Below are 11258 nucleotides of genomic sequence, written 5' to 3' on the forward strand. Positions count from 1 at the left end.
AACTTTAAATTCTCGATAATTTTATAAAATTTCTTCTTGTAAGTTTATGCAACTCTTAATTAATTTTTTCAATTTTACTAAATAAATTTTCTCCTTTCAGATTTTAAGCAGTTCAATTAATTTCAATTTCTATAAAAACCAGTTTTTTAACGATGAAAAGTAAGTGGCCATTTTTCTCGATTCCTTTAACATAACACGTGTCTTTACTTTGTTTTTAAATTGGCTTTTAAATTTTAGTAATGCCTATTGTTTCTTCCAATCGCTTGCAAATTTCACCTTGTTTGTCAGGTGGTCAATTTTATGTTTCGTAAAGAAATGACGGTAACTAAACAAAATTAAATTTATGTATAACAATTTTTTTGCTTTAATTTTATGTTTCTAGTCGTGCCTGATGAAGAGATTTTGAATCTCGAAACATGTTGCACTGATCACAAAACAGAGACAACAACAAACACAGACAACAAAATAAATTTTTTCATCGTTCCCAAGGACTCTTTATTTGTCACTTACAACCCACGATAAACATTGAATCAATTATCGCCAAACTTATTACTATTTATCTGCCTTTTACAAAACCACACCTCTTCTATCTTATCTTTTAGTTACTTACAGACAGATAGATAGATGACCCTAGCGGTACATATTTTACACACTCCCTCGATTATAAGTTTCCTCAAACTTGAGATCGCTCAATCTATTATTTCTTAATTTAACAAATAAATCTCCGATTACCGGTTTTGTGAACATATCCGCAACATTATTTGAACTCATAACATATTCTATACTAACTGTTTTATAATGAATCAAGTCTTTAATAAAGTCATAGCGAATGTCTATATACTTTGACCTTTTTGAATTTCCGAATGTCTCCAAAGTCACTTAACACTCCTTTAATGTTTATCATTTCTTGTACTGTTGATACTGCCGCCAAATATTCCGGCTCCGCTTTTGACAACGCCACACTTCTTTGCTTTTTCGAAAACCACTGAACTACGTTTCTTCTCTAAAAAATAATACCCCCCCCCCCCCACTAATACTTCGCCTGTCTTTCCTGTCAGCTGCCCAAACAAAGTCTGTAAATCCTAATAAAGTTTCTTTATCGCTTTTCCTGTGTGTGAGTCCCAAGTCTTCTGTTCCTTGTAGATATCTTGAAATCCGCTTAGCTGATTACTACCTCTGAGTTGTTGGTTTGTCCAAGACTCGACTTAGATATGATACTGCAAACATTGTATCTGGTCTTGTTGTTATAGCAATATACATTAAACTTCCTATTAATTGTTTATATGGTACTGTTATTGTTTCAATATCTGAATTTAAACCAAAATTCACTTCTATTGGTGTTTTTATAGAATTTGATTCTTCCATCCCGAAAGTCTTCAAATTTTTTTCTATGATTTTTTGTTATCTTCATTTTTCCATTGAAATATTCCATATTCATTCCTAAATATGTTTTTATTGGTCCCAACTCTTTCATTAATTGTTCGATTAGGTTCTCCACTTGATCTGTTTCTCCTCTTATTTTTAGATCATTCACATATACTATGAACCAAACTTTTTCATTGTAATATAAACAACAGTCATGTGCTGATCTCAATAAATTATTTCTCAAAGCGAATTCATTCAATGTTTTGTTCCAAACTCAACGAGATTCCTTTAACCCGCATAACGTTCTTTTCAATTTTAGATGGTTTGTTCCTGCTTTGCAACCTTCTGATTTTTTAATATAAATTTTACTGTCCAAGTCGCCATTTAAAAAAACCTGAGGGAATATTCAATTTTAATATTCCAACCTTTTTGTACTGTGTGTCGACATTATTAAAATTGTTGTTTTTCTTCTTATTCTTATTGCGACTGGTGCGTACTTAATACATCGTTTTCTTGTAATTGAAAACCTTTAGGTCTTTACCAGTCTTGCCTTTCTCGAACCATCCTCTTTTATTTTAAACGCCCATTTAATTTCTATCGCTTTCTTTTCATCTGGTAGCATTGCTTCTTGCCACGTTTGTAATTTTTCTAAAAAGTTTATTTCCTTGATTATAGCCTTTTTCCATTCTTCGTCCTTGATTGCTGTGTCAAAACTATCAGGTTCTTTATTATTTACGTACATACAATAAGCTGTGTACAATTCATATTCGTTCAAATATTCTAGTTTCTTTATTTTTCTCCCTGATCTAGTTTGTGTACTTTTATCATTTTTCAAATCACATCCTTCATCATCTTCTATTATTCCATCTATCTTATTTTCTTCTTGACTCTCTATATTCTTCTCTGATTGATTCTCTTCTAGGTGGTCTTCATGTTTCATACTCTTTTCATCACATATTATATCTTTTGATATTACTATCTTATGTTCTTGTGGATACCATATTCTATAACGTCCCGTACAGTATACCACACTTTACTGCCAAATACTTTTAATTTCTTTAAGTCGTTATTACCATACCAAATTGTTGCTTGTGTAATTCCATTGTTACAAACTGTTAGTCATCTGTTCAATTCGTACATTGTAGCTCTCCCCATAGCTCCTTTGGCAAATTTGTTTCTACAAATTTTCTTCGAACACGGTCCAATATCGTTTGATTCATTCTTTCTACTTTTGTATTTTGTTGTGGAGTGTATGGGACAGTATATTGTCTGTCCATTCCCTTGTTCTCACAATATTGTTCAAATTTTTAATTTAGAAATTCTCCTCCATTTTCCATTCTAATTCGTTTTGTGAATTTTAGGACGTACATTTTACGTTTATTACATAATTTTATGACATTAATCGAGTTCTGTTCTGCCTCATTTTTATTTTTTAATAAACAGACCATTCCAAAATGTAAATAATCATCCAACATTATCTGAATATATTTATAACCTTATTTGGTTATTGGATTAATTGGTCCACAAATATCTGAATGTAAGAATTCTCCGATTTCCTTTGGTGTTTCGCACTGTCTTGTCAACGGTAACCTCGTTTCTTTTCCTTCTATACAGCAGAAAAATTCTTGAAGTTTTTGTTTGAACGCACTGTATAAATTTTGATATCGTATTTAAACTCCCTATGCTTTTAAGTAGCTATAAGTAAAGCAGCCATAAATGTAATAAAGCTTAGAACACAAAATCTGTTAAAAGAATAGTAGGCTGGCGCTGCGTTATGAATTTTGTTCAGCGACAATTGATATCAAATTTTTCGCTTAGCGTTAGTTAGTGTCGTTAGCGTATCAAACGTCTTAACTTTTTTAATTCTACGTAACAAAAATAAATTATGGCTGAATATAGTAATCGAGAATATGCAGAAATTGATTTTGTGTACGGACTTGTCAAAGGCAATTCCTATGAAGCTAAACGCATTTATACCACAGAGCCATCAACACATCTCTCAATACCGAAAATTTCAATTCGGAAATCTGTAATATTATAAAAATAGGCTTAAATAACGGTTATAACATTAAAGACATGCAAAACATCTTTTACAAAGTACATAACAATAAAGTTATCTCATTCATTTATCCTCACTATAAACTCCCACCTAAATATATTTCTATCTCAAACTACAACCCCACAATCAATCAACTACACCACATAACTAAAAAACATAACATAAACATAGCCACTAAAAACAATACTAAAATTTCCAATATGCTCATTAATAATAAACACAAATTTCACTTTCACTTACTTAACGGTGTTTACAAAATATCCTGTAGTGAATGTAATAATATTTATATAGGTCAAACAGGGAGAAATTTATTAACACGTTTTAAAGAACACAATAAAGATAAAAATTCCGCTATTTTCAAACATATTACAGAAACAAATCATAAAATAAGTCTTAATAATATGGAACTTATTCATCACCAACCCAAATCTTTGAAGCTGGACTTACTGGAGGAATATAAAATCTATAAACAATCTAAAAATAACACCGATAATCTATTAAACGAAATATGAGATAACAAATATACTCGCTTGTATCACAAATTTAACTGATTACTTCAAAAAATTTTTTGTTACCGGGTTGGAAAGTCGGCTGAGGTTACCTCTAGACCCTCAACAGTAACTCGTGACGGAGCTTTTGAGTGGTCGTCGGATTATTGAAACATCGATAAAAAAAATTAAAAATATAACTATTTAACACACTATACAATACAATATATACAAAGAAATTAAAATGGCGTAATCGGTTGTTCGTTGAGATCTTCTCTTTCTTCACTGATGGCTACGGCTTCTGTGGCTGCCTTTATACCCCCGGAGAACAAAGAAAGTGTCAAATTCGTTCTCCGGTTCGCCTGGGGTTCGAGGCCATCGCAGCCAATTAGAGTGGGGCTTTCGAAGCAGCCCATCGTCGTCCGATAACATTTTCCTTATTTTGTATTCCGTACGTGTACTGATGTAAAAACGTTTTTTACGCCTCACCCTTATCATATGTTACCTTCCAAGATTTAGCTAAATATTGAATATTTTGATTTTGTTAAAATAATTTTTTATATGTAAATTAAGTTGAAAGAAATTTAAATCCATTCCTAAACCCCACCTATTAACAAAATATTTTTCCATTATTTTATATAATATTCTAAGTAAGTTCACCTTTTCAAATTCCGATTTCTCCTTACCGTTATTAATACGTCCGGTAAACATTTGTTAATTTCTTTCTTGTTTCGAAACATGTTTCCTTGAATTGAATTAAACATTTTAGTATTTCTCAAAAAGTTTTTACTTTTACCTACATCATATTTTACTTATAACTGAGATGATGTAATTTTACTAGTATATGTATAAAATTAAAATTATTAAAAACTGATGGTGAATCTTTTATTTCTGTTTAGATTGCCTTTTAAAACCGGTCAGCATAAGAACTGCTCATTTAAGTATGGAGACAAGGAGGGTGTACAAGCTGGCGGTCTAGTATAAGCGGACAGCAGGCAGATATAAAAAAAATTGGATAAATCGAAATTGATGAAAACAAAAAAATTAGAAATTGCCGAAAATGTATTAAAAAAAAACAGTGAATGCGACAACACTCAACTTTATTGTGAGTCAATTACGAGAGCAACCGAAAAAGAAGCAAGGGCGACGTTTTACGTTGCAAAACAAAATATTTGGGTTAACAATATTCAAAAGCAGCCCAAGAGCATACCGCTTACTGCGAACGTTGTTTGCTTTGCCGAGTAGGAGGACGCTCATGAATTTGTTGAGTCAGGTTCCAATTGGAGTAGGAATAAATCTACAATTAATGGATGTTTTACAATTGTTGTCTTATCATTGATGAAATGTCGTTACAACCTGGCTTGACATATGATTTTACGTTGGACATGATTGAGGCAAATATATTTTGCAAATATTTTGTTGGGTGGATTGCGGCCGGGGACGATCTCCTCAATTTGCGGACCATGCCATGGTATTCATGGTGAGAGGCATTACGAAGAAATGGAAACAGTCCATCGCATTTTATTTCACCGAATATGGCATGTCAGCCACTGTCCTACGAGACAACATAAGAGAGATTATTGTAATATGCAATAGTATAGGTTGAAGATCATAGCCACTGTTTGTGATCAGCTCTCGACAAACAGCATGGCTCTAAAAATGTTGACCGAATGCCACATTTTTACGGCTAGGGAAGGAATATGCAGGTTCTGGTTATATGGTTGATGATCAGGATATAGTCATCTTGTACGATCCCCCTCATCTCTTAAAGGGACTGAGGAATAATTTGATGAAGTACGATGTCATGTTTGAAAGTGGTGGTGTGAAGTACACGGCATCGTACAAACATATTATCATATTATATGAAGTGGATGAAGGGGAACATGACACCAGAATGTTAAACAATTTAACAACAGAGCATATTTTTCCCCACCACAGAAAAAAAATGTCTGTGAAACTTGCGGCACAAGTTTTATCACACCGTGTTGGTGCCATTATGGGATGGATAGCCAGAAATGGTAATTATTTCTTACTTTATTATTAATTTACCATTTTTGTTCCTATTTCAATAATAATTAATTTAATAATTATTTTCTTTCAGCACCTGACAAGATGCCACCGGAAGCGGAGGGGACATCAAAGTTTATTTTATTTGCCGATAAACTGTTCGATTCAGTTAATGGATCAACAGTTTCCGCTCCAAATCAGAAGCAATTGAGGGCCTTTGTATCGGAAACATCGCCACACGCCGAGTTTTGGATGGAAGCGAAGGTTATCTTGAAAAATATTTTCTTTAAGAAAGCCGACAATAGATTTTTTGTTCCCCCAACCGTTAGAAATTGGTTAGTAACTATTGAAGGGTTTGAAGCGCTGTGGAAAAAGGTGAAAGCCTGTGGGATGCAACATCTTGTCCCAAGAAATTTTAATCAGGACCCTCTCGAAAATTTCTTTGGGAATGTTAGGATGCATGGTGTTCAAAACACAAATCAAACACCTGCATCCTTTCGCCACAGCTTTAAAACATTAGTGATCAACAATTATTCCTCCGCACAATCGCCAGGAGTAAATTGTGAATTGGATAATTGTGATCCTGTGTTGGATAGTTTACAGCGCTTGTTGTCGTCAGATAACATAGAAAGAAGAGTGGACATTGAAGATACGGGCGAATACCCACGAAGAACTGTACCAACCCCATTGGCTGCCCTTCAGCACGCATATATTGTTAGCACCATGGCGAAAAAAGTGCTGAAAAGGATGGATTGCAAGGTTTGCAAAAAAGACCTATTGTCGGAGGTGGTGCTAGCTGATCACGAGCTATTGGAAGCGAGGACGTATTGTCGGGATAGCTTGTTGCAACCCAATACAACATTCATCAAGTTATTTGGAGCTTCCGTAGCTGTGATCCATCAAGTTTTAGTTGCTAATGGCACTAAACCTGGAATAGAAAAGTTTTTGATACTTCAACTAAACAAGTTGAACATTGTAACACGTTTATGTGTGAAAAACACAAATTATTTGACATATTTGTCAGAATTTTAGAAAATATTACTTGGTGATGTGGTTAAAAAATGTAAATAGTATATTAAATGGAAAAGAGTCGAGACCTGCATTAATCAATGATAAGATTAAAAAAATTGGTGCCTTGAAATGCCTGAAGAGACAGGCATCAAGAAAAAAAATACGCTATTGTATATATAATTGTATATAAGTTTTTATGTATATTTGTAATGATTAGTTTTAAGTTTAATATTTGTTTTGTGTGTATAATTTTTGTGTATATATTTTTTGTGTGTATATATATATATATTTTTTTGTGTATATATATGTATATTTATTTTGTATATATATATATATATATATATATATATATATATATCTGTAGCATAGAGGTAAACTGTCGTATGTCCAATTTATGAAAAGCTGAGAAAATCAATTTTAAAGATTTTTTGCATGAATGAATGAAGTTTACAAGTTTACAAAAGCTTATACAAAACAGACCTTTTGAACTTAATCTAAATATTATCTGGGCTACACAATCATGTACATTAAACTTTTATGCACTAGTCATAAAATATGATTTAGTGGACATAAGGTTATTTACCTCGATTAAAAAACAGACCCTCAAAAAACTTATTACTCATTTTGTGTTGCAAAGTATTATATTAAACTTAAAAAAAACTTTAGAAAGTACAACAGCAAGAAAAAATTCATTAAAAAAATCGACAACGTGAAGTTCATCCTTCATCATCATCGTTAGTTGAAGCTGTAGGTATATTTTGATAATAAGAATGAAAGGTGATCGGGACCCACTTGAGTAAGGTGACCAAATGTTCCTTTTTCTTTTTGCTTACACCTTTTGGAGTGTCTCGTATTGTAGGTAAGCAAGCAGGTAATGTTAAACGCTGTCTAACGGAGCTGGAAAAATTCACTATCTTGAAAGTTTCTTCTTCCAATTTTGTTTTGTAGAAAATATTTGATGGTGTCTCAGCACGTGCTTCCATCCAAACAACGGTAGATATCAGAAAGTTTTCCTTATTGGTATTTATTTTTTTATTTTTAAAGGGAGCCCCTGGAAAGCTATATAATGCAGCAAAATTTTTAAAATCCTCTACTTCAATACTAAAGACTGTCGCACCAGAACTTCGAATCAGCTGCTCCCAATCCCAAGGAGTCACAATTTGCATTGGTGGTTGTTTTTTGACGGTTCTTTCAATTAATGCATGAGTATGGTCGGCTTCCATGTGGGTATGTCCACGCAATAAAAATTTATGAGTAACAGTTCTTAGGGAAGGGCATACATTTAAAAGCCAAAAGTAACTAATTAACACCATTATGTTTCTGTTTTGGCTTGGGCAGTTATCGGACCATATTATCAAATGTTCTAACTCACTTCCAGAAAGAACACTAGCAGCCCATTTCAATAATGCCGAGGCTATTTCGTTTCCGCCTCTTCCAGCTTTTGACTCGTCCCAAGTTACACAGTATGATTTTTTTCTGTAGCATCATATATTGTCAGATTGAGTGTCCACAATTTTAACAAGTAGAAACTTTGACAATTTGACAGATACGGTGTAGGTAAGCATTTTTGCAAGTCCAACATTATTACTTTTGTTTTGTTGGTGCTTCTGCTCATGAGTTTGTCATTCCTTTTTTCTAGGTAGCGTCTCTCGGCTTCGTCAAGATGATCACGGTACGCCTGCTGAACATCTTCCTTGTTGTTTTGGTCCAGAGAATCGTCCTTTAGTTTTAAAATGAAACTATCACAAGCATCACATGTGTCATTAGAGGGTTTCTTAAAACCTAAATTAAACTCTGTATCAAAAACGCGTTTGTAAGCCCAATGCTTGACTACTTCATTTTTTGGAGTACCATCTTCAAGACACTTTCGCTTGTAGAGTTCGTACATTTTTTTAATATTAAGTTCAGTTCCCAAATATATTTTTGCACTTTTTTCTCGTGTATAGTGACTTTCATATACTGGAAACGAAGTTATATGAGCTCTAACTTGGTCAAGGACACTTTCCTGAAGTTTGTTTGGAGGTGTATGCCTACCTCGCATATCCTGATAAACAAAACCTCCGATTGTTCCTTTTCTTAGAGCCGTCCTTACTACTGTTTTTGAAACCCCTAATGTATTCAGAAAAAACACTTTGCAAACTTCAACTCTTTTCCCATTCGCATCAAAATGATATCGAATTGTTTGTTTTTTGCCAGACCTGCTAAAATCTTTTCGCCTTTCTCGCCTAATGGGTTCACTTCTTACATGGCTCAGTATGAACTGTCTTTTCAGATCCCAAGTTTTCGGCTCATCCCAGTAATTGCGAAATATTTCTTTTCGTTCATCTTCATTTATTTGTTCTGAACATTTTTTCTTACAGGGTCTGCAAGCTGGTTTCAGAAATTTCTCTTTTATAATATTTCCGGTCTTAGAAACATGTTGCTCTCCAGATAAAGTTTCCTTTGTTCTATTGGTTGCTTTCCACTTGTCGATATTTCTTACTTGTTTCCTTTTCTCTTTAGTTTGAGCCTTCTTCAAGATTTCTTTAAAATTTTCAGCCTTGTCTTGTTCTACTTCAGCATTCGATTCTTGCTCGCTTAACACGTAGTCAGGATCTGCATCGCTGTCATCAAATGGTTCATATTCCATTTCATTTTGATCGTCAGTAGCTTCTGCAATATAATATTTTGTTTTAAGAATAAAGTTGCAATAGCTATAAAATTATATAATATTTTATTTCTATTTTGTAATTTTACTACTCACCTTTTTCTACTTCTATACATAGTGAGTTAGTCTGACAATTGAAGGAATTATTTGATTTTTTGATCCAGTACGTAAGTGGCAAATTATCCTCCGGTTCAGATTCAAATTCAGTAGTGTCTAATATTGCCGAATTGGAGGTACAACCTGCTTCTTCAGTAAGCGGCAAATTATCTTCAGGGTTCACTGATTTTTTTTTATACAAAATTAGCTTACCATATCTCTTATCTCCCATCAGCTCGATCTGATTGATATTATTAGAAACAGCGTTTTTCTTAATTTGAGAGTCAACCGTTATAGTTTCTGAAATTAAGTTTATTGGTAAAGGTAAACAGTAGTATCTCCATAAAGTATCTAAATAATTATTATTCTGTTATTATTTTAATTGTTATAGAATTAAAACTATTTCAACGCTATACAATATTAATTTGTTCTTGAAATTCTAATTCAGTTGCAGTTGTTTAACAGTTTCTTTAATTTTTCATGCTTTCTAACCTCAAATTTTTGTTTACTTTTAAAAATTCTTGGTTTATATTTGTGAATCCAAAATATTATGCTTACCGTATTTGCTTTCACTATCTTTTACCACTTGCAACGCCATTTTCACAATTTTTTGTCCTCTACTCATTATTAAACCTGATTTTTAAACGAACGTAGAAAAAAATTTACACACACTTGGAGATACGGCAGTTTACCATTACGAAAATAAGACACGCCAGTCATGCATACTACCGCGAAAGGACATAATATTGTTTACTTCATTGCATTACAGGAGATGCTACTGTTTCTAACGTAAATATATGGAAAACTAGCAGAGTTGGACATACCATAATTTGCCACAGCAAAATTTGAAGATTTTTGAGAGGTAAAATGATATAATCTAAAATTTACTCAAATATGGACATACGACAGTTTACCTCTATGCTACAGATATATATTTTGTGTATATATATATATATACAGTCTGTCCCAGGATAGATGCTACAAGAGGTATAATGACTTAAAAACTTTTGAATTTTATTTTAAGGCTGAGGAATTAAGCCCTGCTTGGTGTGGAGAGAATTTTAAGTATATTTTCATATTTTGAAAATCAACTCGGCCTTGATAGTAAAGCGAAAACTATTTTTAGTTCAGGTAACGTAACCTTTTTGTTCATGATACTGAAAAATTTTATTAAGAAAAGTTGTTCAAAATGTGAAATTATAGTCCTATGCAAAATTTCAGAAGGATCTATCTACTTTAGTTGAACCATCACATTTTAGTTTAAATAACATAAATATTGTATAATTTTATTTTATTTATAGAAAATCGAACGTAAACTTAACTGTCGTTTATTCAACATAACATCCACATTTTGTTGCACACTTTTCTATACGATGCCTAATTTCTCTAAAGTTGTTCTGAATTTCTTCGATGCGTATTTGTCGTGTAACATTTGTTATCCGTTCTTTTAATATTTTTCGATTTTTCTGTATTGGTTGAGCGAAAACTAGTTGTTTAAGGCGACCCCATGAAAGAAATCTAATATTGTAAGGTCGGGAGACCTTCGAGACCACGTAATTGGACCATTTCTAGATATAATCTTTTC

At 32.9% G+C, this 11258-nt stretch overlaps 1 protein-coding gene across 1 annotated transcript; it reads left to right on the plus strand.

Annotated features, from left to right (window-relative positions):
• Nucleotides 1-5827: 5827 nt before the first annotated feature.
• Nucleotides 5828-6951, plus strand: LOC139431342 (uncharacterized). The gene is made up of 2 exons (XM_071198997.1): nt 5828-5930; nt 6014-6951. The coding sequence occupies exons 1-2, from the start codon at nt 5858-5860 to the stop codon at nt 6949-6951; spliced, it is 1011 nt and encodes a 336-aa protein (XP_071055098.1). The 5' UTR covers nt 5828-5857.
• Nucleotides 6952-11258: the final 4307 nt, after the last annotated feature.

The sequence above is a fragment of the Onthophagus taurus genome, chromosome 8 (assembly GCF_036711975.1).
Source record: "Onthophagus taurus isolate NC chromosome 8, IU_Otau_3.0, whole genome shotgun sequence".
Lineage (NCBI taxonomy): Eukaryota > Metazoa > Arthropoda > Insecta > Coleoptera > Scarabaeidae > Onthophagus > Onthophagus taurus.

What these genes read in the sequence shown, in the direction of transcription:
- LOC139431342 (XM_071198997.1), top strand. Translation starts at nt 5,858, where the DNA reads ATGTCTGTGAAACTTGCGGCACAAGTTTTATCACACCGTGTTGGTGCC. An exon ending in GGGATGGATAGCCAGAAATG is followed by an intron (nt 5,931 to 6,013) that starts GTAATTATTTCT and finishes ATTTTCTTTCAG; the next exon opens with CACCTGACAAGATGCCACCG.